General features: G+C 44.7%; 1 protein-coding gene across 1 annotated transcript; it reads left to right on the forward strand.

The window, feature by feature from the left end:
• The first annotated feature begins 1646 nt into the window (after nt 1-1646).
• On the forward strand, nt 1647-2621 carry LOC124660599 (cytosolic sulfotransferase 5-like). Its single transcript, XM_047198425.1, has one exon. It carries the CDS (start codon nt 1647-1649, stop codon nt 2619-2621), a length of 975 nt encoding a protein of 324 aa, XP_047054381.1.
• Nucleotides 2622-17590: the final 14969 nt, after the last annotated feature.

Consider the following 17590-nt stretch of genomic DNA (forward strand, 5'->3'; position numbering starts at 1 on the left):
GCTTATGAGACTAGACCCTATTTCTGAAATTTCTCCAAAATGTGTATTATTTCTGATTTTTTTAAATAAAAATTCATATTATTTCTTAGAAAATTCGCTTGTGTCATAATTGTGGAATTATAAAGCATAAACTGGACTTTACTTCAGTTTCTTGTGCTGGCCCTCGACCGTGCAGTGTAGGCCTATATGTAGGAAACGCAATTATACCGTGATTAATTATCTTAACCGAGAGCTACTGCTCGATCACACCAAATACGCAGTGATCTTGGAGTTGAAATGATTTGGCTTAGGGCGGTACAACCGCTAGCCCATGGGAATTGGTGTTTTCTGGTTGCCTTCGGTGTTTTTTTTTTTTTGAGCAACTACTTCTCAATGGATCCAAAATTAGCTTAGATTTTGGTTAGTTAATTGCAACCTATTTTCACTTCTCGGCTACACGAATCATGAGGGCGATACTCCACTACGGCATAAGTTGGCTTTGCCGTGCGACCATTTTGCACGGCAAAGGACATATCTTACACGGCAAAGCCTTTGCCGTGCACCGCCGCACGGCAAAGAGCGGACGGCAAAGGTTGGCCCGGCAAAGAGCCTTTGCCGTGCGCCGACTACATTTTGCACGGCAAAGCACGTTGCCGTGCGCCAAGACGCCCACCCGGCAAAGATAAGCGTTGCCGTCTAATAATATAATTACGCATTTCGAAAAATAAGTTTGAATACAAATTTTGTCAAAAAAATATGAAATATATACCACAAAAATTATACCATTGGGTTCGTATTAAAAAAATATTTCCAATAATATAATTTTGTGATATATATATCTTATATTTTATTGAGCAAATTAGTAGTTAAACTTGTTTCTCGAAATACGTATTTGCCCATTAATCCAGTATGGAGGGAGTAGTATTTCTCAACTGCAACCTAGTTGTAACCGGGAAAAAAAACTCACTTGAACCATGGTGTAAATCCAACGACCTAGAATCGACCGAGCTCTGAACTATTCTTGGTCAACAGGAAACTAGCAAAACCCTTTTTTTAGGGCTTCATCAGTACATTAGTTTAACTTGGGGTGACATATAGATTTTTCAGTTGACTCAGAACTAATTTTATTCTCAGTCAGATGACACCAAATCTAAGTTGCAACTCATAACTAGCGTAGATTACGAATCAAATCTAACGGTCTAGATAATTTTTCTCAGTATCAACTTCACTTGCAACCGCAAAAAACTTAGTTGCAACTCCACTAAAAAAACCCAGGTACAATCCAACTTACAACTCATATGCACAAATCACGATGTAATCAAACGGTGTAAACTTAACTGTGCATGAACTTAGTTCTAGCAAATCCCTAGCAAGAAAATTACAAAAGATCTTTAGCCTCAGTGCTGGATCCGCCTGTGATTACACTATCTTTGGGAAGATGACCTGTGATTAGCTGATTGCATTTGGTATCACTTAAACAGCTCAGTTAGGTGCAGCAATGACGACCAGACCGACACGTCACTGGAGTACACACATTAGCGACGGTGCACTTGTTGCAAAAAAAGGAAGGAATTAATTTGTTTGCATCAGTAACCACCTGGCCTCACCTGACACGCACACGCCCATATATACCCAGCAAAATGACTCCTGCTCTCGATCACTCTGCCATGGCCGAGAAAAACCATGACGCCGGAGAGAAAGGAGACAGCCAGCTCCTGTCCACGCTCCCGACGAGGCAAGGAATGTGGAAGCCATTCTTCCTCTACCGCGGCTGCTGGCTCACGCCCCGCTCCGTGACTAGCGTGGCGCTCGTGCAGTCCCAGTTCACGCCGCGCCCCGACGACGTCTTCCTCGCCACGTACCCCAAGTGCGGCACCACCTGGCTCAAGGCGCTCGCCTTCGCCGTCGCCAACCGCTCCCGCCACCCCGTCGTCTCCGGCTCCGGCGCCCACCCGCTGCTCACCACCCACCCGCAGGACCTCGTGCCGTTCCTCGAGCTGCCCCACCGCGACGTCCACCCTGTCTCCGACCTCGACGCGCTCCCTTCCCCGAGGCTCCTCTCCACCCACATGTCGCCGTCGCTGCTACCTCCGGGCGTGTCCGCCCTCGGCTGCCGCGTCGTGTACCTGTGCCGGGAACCTAAGGACGTGTTCGTGTCCACCTGGCACTACATGAACAAGGTGGGCGAGGGCTTCCACATCGACATGGACGCCTCCTTCGAGCTCTTCTGCGAGGGGATGTCCCTGTACGGCCCTCTCTGGGAGCACTACCTCGGGTACTGGAACCAGAGCGTGGCGGAGCCCGACAGGGTCCTCTTCCTCAAGTACGACGAGATGATGGCCGACACCAGCAAGCACGTCAGGATGCTCGCCAAGTTCCTCCGCGTGCCGTTCACCGACGAGGAGGTGAGTGGTGGGGCAGTGGAGGAGATCGTGAGCCTGTGTAGCTTCGAGACGCTGAAGAGCCTGCCGGTGAACTCGTCCGGAGTGTCCGATCGGATCGGCGGGATGCCGATGGAGAACTCTGCCTACTTCAGGACAGGGAAGGTGGGTGACTGGAGGACACACTTGACTGAGGAGATGGCGAAGAAGGTGGACTGCATCGTTGAGGAGAAGCTGAGAGGTTCTGGTCTCACCTTCTGATGTGTGATTGAATCTATCAACGATGGCATATGCCGGAGAGCTCACCTCGATTGCACCCTCGCAAGAACATGTATCCGGGTTCCAGTTTGATGATGAAATGTATTCTTAATAAGAGGTGTTTTACGGTACAGGGCTATTATCTCCGCTGTGTCCTACTGATACCGAGGAAACAAAAACTGAAAAAAAAAGACGCAAACTGAAAAGGATGGTGAGTGCTGAAAGAATGATCACACATTCACACCAAATACCCTCCCATTACTTAGGATCTTTATAATTTGCCACACATTACATTGTCTTTTACTATTTGCCACACATTACACTGATTTCTTTATAATTTGCTCTATATCTCATTTTACAGATCTATTCGTTTTTTTAACTATGATATACCTGTGAATACGGTACATTATACATGCACGTCTTGGTGAGAGGATCGGGAGGCCGTGCGGCCGGTGCTAGCACTGCAGCCATGGCCGTCGTGCCGTCGGTTGCACGCCTTCATGACTGGACGGAGAGGCGGCATGGTCGTTCGGTCTGCATGACTTGGAGAGAGGGGTGAGGATCGGGAGGTGCAGCAGCCGCCGCCGGCGCTGCTGCCGCCATGGTCGACATGCGGGAGTAGGTCGCACGATCACCTGTCCGTGAAAACAAGATCGGCGGGTTCTTCTTTCTGTCATTCATTCACCCCTTTTTTTCCAATTCTGTGTCGGTCAAAGGATCACTAGAAGCTGATCAATTTCACCTCAGTAATACTTTACCGATGATACTTAGATCGCATCTAAACCAGATTCTGAAAGTTCTCTGTAAGAAAGTCTGGCTGGTTACCGGGAGATGTGCATGCATTTTGGGATGTCGTCATAGGCCTATCAACAAGAGCTAGTCTCTTGATTTTAATCTGGTCGTTGTCGCCGGCTGGAGCCTGGAGGCAGCTCTGCACCTCCGCCGTGGTGGGTGGACGTCTGTGCCGGTGGGCGGCGGCCCTCCCGCTGCTATGTTTCTGCTCCTCTGGAGGGGAACGATCGATTTGGGAATCCCGATGATTTGGGATCGACCAACTAGGTTCGGTCCAGCCAGCTATACTGTATTTTACAAGTATTTGGGAGTTAAAAGAAATGAATAGATAGGTAAAAAGAGATATATGGCTAATTATAAAGAAATCAACCTAATGTGTGGCAAATAGTAAAAGATTAAGTAATGTGTGGCAAAATAATAAAAGTGCTAGGTAATGTGTGGCAAATTATAAAATATCCCTATCTTTTCAGGTGCGCCAGCCGTCGCTCGGCTGATCCGCGCCCGGAGATCGGTCGCACCTAGAGTCATTTGATTTGTCACATCGTACGATTAGGAATCGATCTTTGCTAGTACGATGTGTTAGACTGTTAGGTTGAAGGTGCCGTCGCTTTTCGCACCGTTGCCCTGCATGCGGTGTGTCACGTCACCATATTCAGTGCTTCCTTTGCATGTCGTCTCCCACTGTTTGAGTAATTGATCATGAGCAGGAGCTCTACGATGTGGCTATTTGCGCTGACGTACTGCTCTGATTTTCCTTCCTCGATAATCTAATTGCTATACACACAAGCTATAAAGCTACACCTAAAAGGATGGTATCTGCGTTTGCAGCCATGCACATAAAAATAGAAAAATAAAATAAAACCAAATAATATAATAAAACACTTAAACTTGTACAAATTGTCACAGCGTTAGTTTTTTACAAGGGAAAATATACATTTGCAACAAATTATCGTGATATTATTTTGAAGAAATTGTAAAATGCCAAATAGTCCCGCAACATTTCATAACAGTAATACAAAAAAATGATATACATAATGCTTTGCAACATTTTTTTCATAAATATGTTACCTCCCTACAAAATAGCTTCACAACATTAATACAATGCAACAAAAATGGTTATGCAATAATTTTCAAAAGATGTTGCCAAAACTCTACAAATAAAAGATTCATAACATTTTTAAAAGGAAGATGGCAAAAAATATTATGTGTTTGCAACATTTTTGGAAGGATGAAAGCAATGTCGAAAATCCGAGGAAAAAACACAATTTGTAGCAAACTCCTAGAGAAATCTTTCAACACCTCCCTTTTACAACAAAACGTATACATCTTTGTTACAATTTTAAATCACTAATGCAATATTTGAATTTAAAATTAAGTACAACTTGTAGCAAATACCCAAAAAAGACATTGCAACATCTCATGTATGTTGTCACAATAGAAATCATACGAGTTTCTTACATTTTAAAATCACTTACGTAATAGGGAAAACTAAGAAAAGCACAACTTATAATAAATGCCAAGATAACATTGCCACATCTCCGGTGTGCTTTAGCAACAAAACACACACACGTTTATTATAATTTCATGGATATATGCAACATCAAGTAATTCAGAAAAAACTAGTCATACCATCGTCCATTGTAGCCCAATCCCACCGATTCGACATCATCAGCCATGATTCCAACTTGATAGAGCCTATTCGATCAAGGCTACCAGAGCCCATTTCAACTACTTTGTCGTCTCTGCACCGTGATAGTCGTGGTTGTCTTAGGAATCTGACGGCGTCGCGGTTTTTCACTCGGGAGCTCCATCTTCAATTAGGATATGCGTCAACTTGGTTAGAGTGGCCGCCGCAATGCCCCTATAACGTTGTGGCGCATAAGAAAACACCATGGCAAGTGCCTAGACATGTAGCTTTTAGCACTGCAAAATAGAAAAATAAAATGGTGGCACTCTCCCTGCTGGTCTCGCTTAGATACATGACAACAGAAAAATAGCTAGCTATACGTGTAATAGCCTCGCACGCCGCATCATCTTGCAAGTGGGTACGTATATCAGAGCACATGTTAGGACCATATATAGTTATCTTTAGGCCTTATTTCGTGCTAGTGTATTTGCGCTTGTTAGTGAGTGTTTCACGGAGAGTATTTGGTGAAAATATACTCTTCTCATGATCACATCACAGCGCGAACCTACATACACATTTTGTCTCTCCTGATTAGACTCAAATCTTACACGGCAACACGGCGTGGCACACAACTCTACGCGGTCTTCCCGTGTGAACATAGCGCCCGACGCGGGGCTGCGGCCTGGGTCCCGCCACCAACGTACGGACGAGTTTGATCGCGGGAGGGGCCTGTACTATGGAGCTGTGCCATGCCGTCAAGTACTCAAGTGTAAAAAACGCGAGGGGCACCTCGCGTCTCAATCCCGCTGTGATCCGACGAGTTTTGCGTCCCAAACTCGGTTTTACTCGGTTTGATACTCTTCAGCCAAACGGCTCTTATAGTGAATTCAGGCTACAGATTTAATTACGTTTGGAATATACACTTAAAAGTCAGTCAAAACTCGCGGACCAAACAAGGCCTTATGGCTGAAGAGAGAGAGCGACGGAAAGCAGTGCACTCGGGGAAAAGGAAGCTAGCTAGGCGCGAACGGAGAAAAAACAGCGGGATGCCATCACGCAAGGTGACCGATGTTTGCTCCAAATTGGTCGGCCAATTAGAATCATTTTCCATCTTTTTAACTGCCAAATTTGCCCTTCAGCGAAAAATTACTACTCCCGACACTAGTATTGATTAATATGGGCCACATGATATCCCAGCTGGACGGTCCACATATCTTGATCCCTACCATAAAATGGCTCCTTAATAAAAGTCCATTGTAGTATTATGATTTTCACTATGGTGTATGCATGGAAATTAACCCGTTGAAGTATACTATTTTGTACTCTCCGCTCCAAAGCAGTTGAAGTTTTAGTTTGTCGTAACTCGTAACTCAAATACCTCTCTTGGTTTGACCATATTATTTATTTAAAAATTGTGTATATCTACAAGGCCAAACTTGATCAAACTTAAAGTCTGAATGTTTATAGATTTTTATATGAACTTGATCAAACTTAAAGTAGTTTGACTTACAAAAAGACTACAAACTAATTTGAAACTTGGGGAGTAGATCACAATCCTTTCTTTCATAATAATCCCATTACAACTCTCACAAGATCGCCGGACTACAACTCGATATGCATGCTACAAGCCTACAACTACACACGCAGAACGAAAGTGGAAACGGCTTCACCGGCCTCGGCTACATTCCTTGGGGCATACTGCGCGAGCTTTGTTTCTTTGTCCAAGGATTAGTAAAATACATGAAGTCCATAGACTCATGGTGAAGAAACATGCTAGATTAAAATACGTATCTAATTGGGCCATAGGTAGCACGGTCATGGAGCGTTTGCTAGCTGTAATATTTAATCTACCTTCATCAGTGTTTAGGCTTTGGAGTATTGAATTGCACGCGTGTGCCACGAGTACCAATATTCAAGAGCTAAAGTATGTACCCACAAAATTTGCTGACGGTCACGCCAAGGACAGTTACCAAACTGATGATCATGACAAGACAACCGCTACGTACTGCCGCCGTACGTGGCGTTTGCGCAGAAGGTGCTCCTTTGTTTCTCTTCCAAACAATCTGGTCTATGCAGCAGCAGCAGCAGCAGCTTAGCACAATCCGTTCGCGCACTGCTTTCATCACGTTCGCGAAGGGTAAATCCTATTTATCGTCTCCTAGTGGGACGGTACACCCCGCTGGCTAACGGACGATATGGGGCGCAGCCCACTAGCGTCAGTTGCTTCCGGCTTTGGAAACATACGCTACTCCTTTCGTCTATAAAAAATGTCTCAATTTTATATAACTTTTGATGTATCCAGATACTAAAATAGATCTAGATAATTCAAATTTTGATGAAGTTAGAGCATCTCCAGCCGCGTCCCCCAAACCGTCCCCCAAACCGCGCCGGATCGAGCGTTTGGGGGACGTGTTTCGTCCGTGCCGCGTTTGGGGGACGTCGCTCCCCAGCCGCGTCCCCCAACGCCGCCCCCAAACATTTAAAGTATTTTTTTTAGCTTGAAAGAAACTATTTAATAATATTCAAATCGGTTGAACATAAACAAATTATATATAAAACTTCGAAAAAATATAATTAAATACATATAAACTATCTACTTCTTCTTCTTCGCTGATGGCCCCGCCGTCGTCGCGTCATCGCGGTGGCGCTTCCTGCTCGTCACCTCTTCCGAAGAGGCGGTGTCGGCGCTCGACGCGTCGTCGTCGCCGGTGCTCGTCGGCTGCGCCTTGGCCTTCGCCTTCGCCTTGGCCTTGGCCTTGGCCTTGGCGGCCTTCGCCTTGGAAGCCTTCGCCTTGGCCGCCTTCGCTCGCACGGGCCACCGCCGCCGCCGCGGCCTCGCTCTCTTCTTCCTCCTCCTCCCGCCCCGGCCCATTCCTCCTCGCCGTCAACCGGCGGCGGGGAATCGTCGCCGGCCGCTCGGCGTCCCGGCTCTCTCCCACCAATGGCGCCGGCCAGCCGGGCTTTCCCTCGCCGGAGGTGTCGGACGGGAGCCGGGAGATGTAGCTCATCGTCGCCGGAGGTGTCGGATGAAGGCTTGGATGAATGGTGGCGTGCGTACGGCGTACGTACGGGTCTTATTGAGCGCGGATGAACGGCGGCGCGAAGTCGAAGAGAGCAGCGGTTGCTCTTCCGAGGAGTCGGCGCTCCATTCCGGCGGGGTTGGCGCGTCGTCGACGCGCTTGCCAATGCGACGGTTCCGCTTCCTGTCAACTGCACCGTCGCTACGTATGTGGCGGTTGAGCGTCCGAGCCGCTGACGGGTCGGCCCCGCCACTCCCCGCCTCTCATTTCGTTGTGTCCGGCGTGCCCGGTGCGTCCCCTGTGGGACGGGGACGGGCTCGGGACGCCGGACACCGAATGGGGGCGCGCCGGACAAAAAAGGGCTTTGGGGGACGCGGCTGGAACGCTTTTTTTGTCCGGCGCGCCCCAAATCCCTTTGGGGGACGGTTTGGGGGACGCGACTGGAGATGCTCTTAAGACATCTTTTATAGATGGAAGGAGTAGAAGATCTCAGGTGGGGTTTTCCATTTCTCTTTCTGTTTATTTGGCTGAGTTGGGTTTTTTCTGGTTTTGTTTCTTTTTTTTGTTTTCCTAATATTTTCTTTTCTTTTATGTTTCTTCTTTTTGATTGAGTTTTTTGAAAATGTTAATTTTTTTGAAATTTTTTTGAAATATGAGCATTTTGATTTATTTTTTATTTTGAACAATTTTCAATTTCATTTTAAAAAAATTGAGCAAATTTTAAATTTGTTTTTTCTAAAAAAAAATGAAATTTTTTGTTGCAGAACATTTTCTTTATTTCAACATTTTTTAATTTTGAAAATTATCAAATCTGAATAACTATTTTGCTAACAAATGAAAGTTTTCCGAATTTCATTAAAAAAAATGAAAAAGATAAATCTGGAGAATAGGCTTTACCTAGGCCGGCCCGAGCGGACGAGGGGAGCTCTGCATGCGTGTGGTAATCCTATATATCGCTCCCTTCACGAAGAGGATCTCCTACTTAGTGCTCGATGCGCATGCTAGCTCACAGACGTCGGTGGAAGCCGCCTTATGGGCCGACCAACCTAACACCCCCATCATCTTTGTCCTCTACCACGCAATTCCCTCGGTCGCCTCCGTCCTTCGGGCATTGATTCCCTTGGTCGCCTCCATTCTTCACACGTCGATTCCCCGGCATCGCCACTGATGACCGTGACCGCCTTCGCCACCAGCGTCTAGCGACACTCCCACGTAGTCTTGCCGCCGCCGATCCACCGTCACCCCCAGCTTCCCTCTAGATCCTCCCAACCACCTTATTTTCGGCATTGTCTACCCAATCCGCACACTAAACCCTAAGTTTTCTTTCTCACCTTCACATTCCCTGTCGCGGCGAGCCGTGGCAATGATGGCTATGGTGAGGGGTGCCTCATCTCCGTCCTCTCTGATGGTCAACGCCTGCTTGTGCACCTCATATTCCTCCAATCCGGCCATCTTCCTCCTCTCCAGTGCCGTCACTAGTTGCCATCACATGACTCCCTACATGTAGCTACCGAGACGCATTGAGCGTCTAATAGGATTCGCGAGTGATCAAGTCACGTTGTACAACTTTTTGGGCCTCGTCTGGAAGGCAACTGTCTTGGGCTATAGAACTGACTTTTGCATTAGTACGACCAACGCGTGCATGGGTAGTAGGCTAGCGCAACATGGGTGCGTGCACTCGCATGAGCCTAACTCGCCGCGCACCGATATATGCAATAGGCAAAAGTCTGAAAGGCCACGTCTGTATCGAACCCTCACATTTAAATCCCTGATATTCGAACCCTCATCTTCCAAATCCCGGTGATCCTGATCCTTTTCCGAGGAAATCTCTTTTTTGTGTTCGGTTTACATTAGTTGGCTTAGGAGGACAGTTGAGTTACCACCTCACTCTCTTTCTTTATTTATTAGCATGCCATGTCACCAAAATGCCTTGAGATGTGTGATGTTACTAGCTATGTTACTCCCACTATGAGCAGTCTGAGGGAGAGAAGGGGATACAGAGAGGCGGTGGCGCCGATGTGGTGGTCATCGGCTGTATCATCCGTAGAAGGGGGCCACCACCGGCGACAAGGTCATCGGAAAGGTCTGCCAGATGGCCTGCAAGGCTGCCAGCAAGGTCCGCAATGCCGTCGGCAAGTTCCGCAAGATCACATGCAAGGCCGACGGCAACGTCTCACTACGGGAGAAACTTAATGTGCCGACGGCCAGCCCATGTGCCGACGGCCAAATGTCGGGGCCGTCGGCACAGAGGCCCTCGTCGACCGGCGACGGAGCTGACCGTCGGCGCACGGTCACCGTCGGCACACAGCTGTCTACACCGATGGTCACCGTCGGCGCAAACCGGACCGTCGGCACAGAAACTTGGCGCCCGAAGGTCACCGTCGGCACAGCCACGGCCGTCGGTACACGCGCAGACAGGCGGGCCCAGCCGTTAGGCTGTCACGCGCGCCGTCTACGAGTGTGCCGACGGTAGCCCACGGCGCAACGGCGGCCGTCGGCACAGTGGACCGAAAACCGGGTCCCCCTTCAGCCGTGCCGACGGTCACCCACGGCACAAAAAAGGCCGTCGGCACAGCCAATTATGCACATTTTTTTGTTTTTCCATTTTTTTTGCACCAAAGAGATAATTATTAATCCCAATCATTTTTTTGTTTATTTATTTCTCACTGCTATTTTGGCGAACCCCTTTGCGGGAAACCTATATATATGTATAAGGGCGGTATAGAACCCCTTCGCCAGAAATCGAACCTCGGAGGGGGTGAATGGCCCACACACGATACAAAATACTTAAGACCCACACACGATACAAAATACTTAAATAACTAGACTCACACACATACCAAAGCGCTTACGTAACTAGACCCACACACGAACTGAAACAGTTAAAGAACTACACCCACACAGAGGAAGCAAAACACTTAAAGAAACTACACCCACACACATGAACCAAAACACTTAAAGAACTAGACCCACACACAAACCAAAGCATTTAAAGAACACTGGGTCGACACATGACCCGCTAGACACACGGACTCGACACACACATATTAATCGAGAAGTCGAAATCTTCATCCTCGCCGGGGTGTCCTCGAAGCGGTGGTTGTGAGGTTCCACAACCACCGTTCATCATTCTCCCCCCCATGTCGACGCCTCTCCTTTGGCGTACTCTGCTTCAACCTCGGCCTTCCTCTGCCGTTTTCCCGCCCTCCTCTCTCTCCTGTACGTCTGCTTCTCCTTCCAGAATGCGCGCGTTTCCACATGTACCTATGACCTAACCAAGCTCAAACGTAGGCATACGCCCACCGGGGGAACCCCGATGGGATGCAGTCAAAGGGGTAGACGGCGCGTGATGGCGTGTATTTCACACGTTCGTTGGGCAACCCCAAGAGGAAGGTATGATGCGCACAGCAGCAAGTTTTCCCTCAGAAAGAAACCAAGGTTTATCGAACCAGGAGGAGCCAAGAAGCACGTTGAAGGTTGATGGCGGCGGGATGTAGTGCGGCGCAACACCGAGATTCCGGCGCCAACGTGGAACCTGCACAACACAACCAAAGTACTTTGCCCCAACGAAACAGTGAGGTTGTCAATCTCACCGGCTTGCTGTAACAAAGGATTAACCGTATTGTGTGGAAGATGATTGTTTGCGAGAGAAAACGAGTAAAAACAAGTATTGCGAGTAGATTGTATTTCGAGTAAAGAGAATTGGACCGGGGTCCACAGTTCACTAGAGGTGTCTCTCCCATAAGACGAACAGCATGTTGGGTGAACAAATTACGGTTGGGAAATTGACAAATAAAGAGAGCATGACCATGCACATACATATCATGATGAGTATAGTGAGATTTAATTGGGCATTACGACAAAGTACATAGACCGCCATCCAACTCGCATCTATGCCTAAAAAGTCCACCTTCGGGTTATCGTCCGAACCCCTCCAGTATTAAGTTGCAAAGCAACGGACAATTGCATTAAGTATGGTGCGTAATGTAATCAACAACTACATCCTTAGACATAGCATCAATGTTTTATCCCTAGTGGCAACAAGCACAACACAACCTTAGAACTTTCCGTCACTCGTCCCGTGTGTCAATGCAGGCATGAACCCACTATCGAGCATAAGTACTCCCTCTTGGAGTTAAAAGTAAAAACTTGGCCAGAGCCTCTACTAGAAACGGAGAGCATGCAAGATCATAAACAACACATAAGCATAACTTTGATAATCAACATAACAAGTATTCTCTATTCATCGGATCCCAACAAACGCAACATATAGAATTACAGATAGATGATCTTGATCATGATAGGCAGCTCACAAGATCCGACAATGATAGCACAATGGGGAGAAGACAACCATCTAGCTACTGCTATGGACCCATAGTCCAGGGGTAGACTACTCACTCATCACTCCGGAGGCGACCATGGCGGTGTAGAGTCCTCCGGGAGATGATTCCCCTCTCCGGCAGGGTGCCGGAGGCGATCTCCGGGATCCCCGAGATGGGATCGGCGGCGACGGCGTCTCGGTAAGGTTTTCCGTATCGTGGCTCTCGGTACTCGGGGGTTTCGTCACGGAGGCTTTAAGTAGGCGGAAGGGCAAGTCGAGAGGCGGCACGGGGCCCCACACCACAGGGCCGCGCGGCCAAGGGGGGGCCGCGCCGCCCTAGGGTTTGGCTCCCCCGTGGCCCCTCTTCGTCTCGTCTTCGGTCTTCCGGAAGCTTCGTGAGAAAATAGGCCTCTCGGGCTTTTATTTCGTCCAATTCCGAGAATATTTCTTTACTAGGATTTCTGAAACCAAAAACGACTGAAAACAAGAATCGGCACTTCGGCATCTTGTTAATAGGTTAGTTCCGAGAAAATGCACGAATATGACATAAAGTGTGCATAAAACATGTAGATAACATCAATAATGTGGCATGGAACACAAGAAATTATCGATACGTTGGAGACGTATCAGCATCCCCAAGCTTAGTTCTGCTCGTCCCGAGCAGTAAAACGATAACAAAGATAATTTCTGGAGTGACATGCCATCATAAACTTGATCATACTATTTGTAAAGCATATGTAGTGAATGCAGCGATCAAAACAATGTGTATGACATGAGTAAACAAGTGAATCATAAAGCAAAGACTTTTCATGAATAGCACTTCAAGACAAGCATCAATAAGTCTTGCATAAGAGTTAACTCATAAAGCAATAATTCAAAGTAAAGGTATTGAAGCAACACAAAAGAAGATTAAGTTTCAGCGGTTGCTTTCAACTTGTAACATATATATCTCATGGATATTGTCAACATAGAGTAATATAATAAGTGCAATAAGCAAGTATGTAGGAATCAATGCACAGTTCACACAAGTGTTTGCTTCTTGAGGTGGATAGAAATAGGTGAACTGACTCAACATTGAAAGTAAAAGAATGGTCCTCATAGAGGAAAAGCATCGATTGCTATATTTGTGCTAGAGCTTTGATTTTGAAAAGATGAAACAATTTTGTCAACGGTAGTAATAAAGCATATGCATCATGTAAATTATATCTTATAAGTTGCAAGCCTCATGCATAGTGTACTAATAGTGCTCGCACCTTGTCCTAATTAGCTTGGACTACCTGGATTATCACCGCAATACATATGCTTTAACCAAGTTTCACAAAGGGGTACCTCTATGCCGCTTGTACAAAGGTCTAAGGAGAAAACTCGCATTTGGATTTCTCGCTTTTGATTATTCTCAACTTAGACATCCATACCGGGACAACATAGACAACGAGATAATGGACTCCTCTTTTAATGCTTTAAGCATTTGACAACAATTAATTCTTTTCTCATTAGAGATTTGAGGATATTTGTCCAAAACTGAAACTTCCACCATGAATCATGGCTTTAGTTAGCGGCCCAATGTTCTTCTCTCACAATATGCATGCTCAAACCATTCAACTCAGTGTAGATCGCCCTTACTTCAGACAAGAAGAACATGCATAGCAACTCACATGAAATTCAACAATGAGTTGATGGCGTTCCCCCGTAAACATGGTTATCGCACAACAAGCAACTTAATAAGAGATAAAGTGCATAATTACATATTCAATACCACAATAGTTTTTAAGCTATTTGTCCCATGAGCTATATATTGCAAAGGTGAATGATGGAATTTTAAAGGTAGCACTCAAGCAATTTACTTTGGAATGGCGGGAAAATACCATGTAGTATAGGTAGGTATGGTGGACACAAATGGCATAGTGGTTGGCTCAAGTATTTTGGATGCATGAGAAGTATTCCCTCTCGATACAAGGTTTAGGCTAGCAAGGCTTATTAGAAACAAACACAAGGATGAACGGTACAGCAAAACTTACATAAAAGACATATTGAAAACATTATAAGACTCTACACCGTCTTCCTTGTTGTTCAAACTCAAAACTAGAAATTATCTAGACCTTAGAGAAACCAAATATGCAAACCAAATTTTAGCATGATCTATGTATTTCTTCATTAATGGGTGCAAAGCATATGATGCAAGAGCTTAAACATGAGCACAACAATTGCCAAGTATCACATTACCCAAGACATTATAGCAATTACTACATGTATCATTTTCCAATTCCAACCATATAACAATTTAACGAAGGAGAAACTTCGCCATGAATACTATGAGTAGAAACCATGGACATATTTGTCCGTATGCTACAGCGGAGCGTGTATCTCTCCCATAAAGTGAATGCTAGGATCCATTTTATTCAAACAAAACAAAAACAAAAACAAACCGACGCTCCAAGAAAAAGCACATAAGATGTGGCCGAATAAAAATATAGTTTCAGGGGAGGAACCTGATAATTTGTCGATGAAGAAGGGGATGCCTTGGGCATCCCCAAGCTTAGACGCTTGAGTCTTCTTGATATATGCAGGGGTGAATCACCGGGTGCATCCCCAAGCTTAGAGCTTTCACTCTCCTTGATCATGTTGCATCATACTCCTCTCTTGACCCTTGAAAACTTCCTCCACACCAAACTCGAAACAACTCATTAGAGGGTTAGTGCATAATAAAAATTGACATATTCAGAGGTGACACAATCATTCTTAACACTTCTGGACATTGCATAATGCTACTGGACATTAGTGGATCAAAGAAATTCATCCAACATAGCGAAAGAGGCAATGCGAAATAAAAGGCAGAATCTGTCAAAACAGAACAGTTCGTATTGACGAATTTTAAAATGGCACCAGACTTGCTCAAATGAAAATGCTCAAATTGAATGAAAGTTGCGTACATATCTGAGGATCATGCTCGTAAATTGGCATAATTTTCTGAGCTTCCTGCAGGGCAGTGGGCTCAGATTCGTGACAGCAAAGAAATCTGGAACTGCGCAGTAATCCAAATCTAGTACTTACTTTTCTATCAACGGCTTATCTTGGCACAACAAAACTCAAAACTAAGATAAGGAGAGGTTTCTACAGTAGTAAACAACTTCCAAGACACAAAATAAAAACAAAGTACTGTAGGTAAAAACATGGGTTGTCTCCCATAAGCGTTTTTCTTTAACGCCTTTCAGCTAGGCGCAGAAAGTGTGTATCAAGTAACATCGAGAGATGAAGCATCAACATCATAATTTGTTCTAATGATAGAATCATAAGGTAACTTCATTCTCTTTCTAGGGAAGTGTTCCATACCTTTCTTGAGAGGAAATTGATATTTTATATTACCTTCCCTCATATCAATAATAGCACCAACAGTTCGAAGAAAAGGTCTTCCCAATATAATTGGACAAGATGCATTGCATTCAATATCCAAGACAACAAAATCAACGGGAACAAGATTATTGTTAACGGTAATGCGAACATTATCCACTTTACCCAAAGGTTTCTTTGTAGAATGATCAGCAAGATTAACATCCAAATAACAATTTTTCAGCGGTGGCAAGTCAAGCATATTATAAATTTTATTCGGCATAACGTAAATACTTGCACCAAGATCACATAAAGCATTACAATCAAAATCTTTAACTTTCATCTTAATGATGGGCTCCCAACCATCTTCTAGCTTTTTAGGAATAGAGGCTTCGCGCTCTAGTTTCTCTTCTCTAGCTTTTAAGAGAGCATTTGTAATATGATGCGTGAAAGCCAAATTTATAGCACTAGCATTAGGACTTTTAGCAAGTTTTTGCAAGAACTTTATAACTTCAGAGATGTGGCAATCATCAAAATTTAAACCATTATAATCTAAAGCAATGGGATCATCATCCCCAATGTTGGAAAAAATTTCAGCGACTTTATCACGAGCAGTTTCGTGAGTTTTAGCGATTTCAGGTAGTTTTCGCGCTTTGCATTAGAAGTGGAAACATTGCTAACACCAATTCTTTTATTAGTATGAGTAGGAGGTGCAGCAACATGTGTAGCATTAGCATTACTAGTGGTGGTAATAGTCCAAACTTTAGCTATATTCTTCTCTTTAGCTAGTTTTTCATTTTCTTCTCTATCCCACCTAGCACGCAGTTCAGCCATTAATCTTATATTCTCATTAATTCTAACTTGAATGGCATTTGCTGTAGTAACAATTTTATTTTCAATATCCCTATTAGGCATAACTTTCGATTTCAAAAGATCAACATCGGAGGCAAGACTATCAACTCTAGAAACAAGAATATCAATTTTATTGAGCTTTTCCTCAACGAGATTTGTTAAAGGCAGTTTGTGTACTAATAAATTCTTTAAGCATGGCCTCAAGTCCAGGGGGTGTATTCCTATTATTGTTGTAAGAATTCCCATAAGAATTAGCATAACCGTTACCATTATTATAAGGATATGGCCTATAGTTATTACTAGAATTGTTCAGATAAGCATTGTTGTTGAAATTATTATTTTTAATGAAGTTTACATCAACATGTTCTTCTTGTGCAACCAATGAAGCTAATGGAACATTATTAGGATCAACATTAGTCCTATCATTCGCAAGCATAGACATAATAGCATCAACCTTATCATTCAAGGAAGAGGATTCCTCAACAGAATTTACCTTCTTACCTTGTGGAGCTCTTTCCGTGTGCCATTCAGAGTAGTTGATCATCATATTATCAAGAAGCCTTGTTGCTTCACCAAGAGTGATGGACATAAAGGTACCTCCAGCAGCTGAATCCAATAAATTCCGCGAAGAAAAATTTAGTCCTGCATAGAAGGTTTGGATGATCATCCAAGTAGTCGAGTCCATGGGTTGGGCAATTTTTAACCGAGAGATTTCATTCTTTCCCAAGCTTGAGCAACATGTTCAGTATCTAATTGTTTAAAATTCATTATGCTACTCCTCAAAGATATAATTTTAGCAGGGGGATAATATCTACCAATAAAAGCATCCTTGCATTTAGTCCATGAATCAATACTATTCTTAGGCAGAGATAGCAACCAATCTTTAGCTCTTCCTCTTAATGAGAAAGGGAACAATTTTAGTTTAATAATATCACCATCTACATCTTTACATTTTTGCATTTCACATAGTTCAACAAAATTATTAAGATGGGCAGCAGCATCATCAGAACTAATTCCAGAAAATTGATCTTTC

This window comes from Lolium rigidum, chromosome 6 (assembly GCF_022539505.1).
Source record: "Lolium rigidum isolate FL_2022 chromosome 6, APGP_CSIRO_Lrig_0.1, whole genome shotgun sequence".
Lineage (NCBI taxonomy): Eukaryota > Viridiplantae > Streptophyta > Magnoliopsida > Poales > Poaceae > Lolium > Lolium rigidum.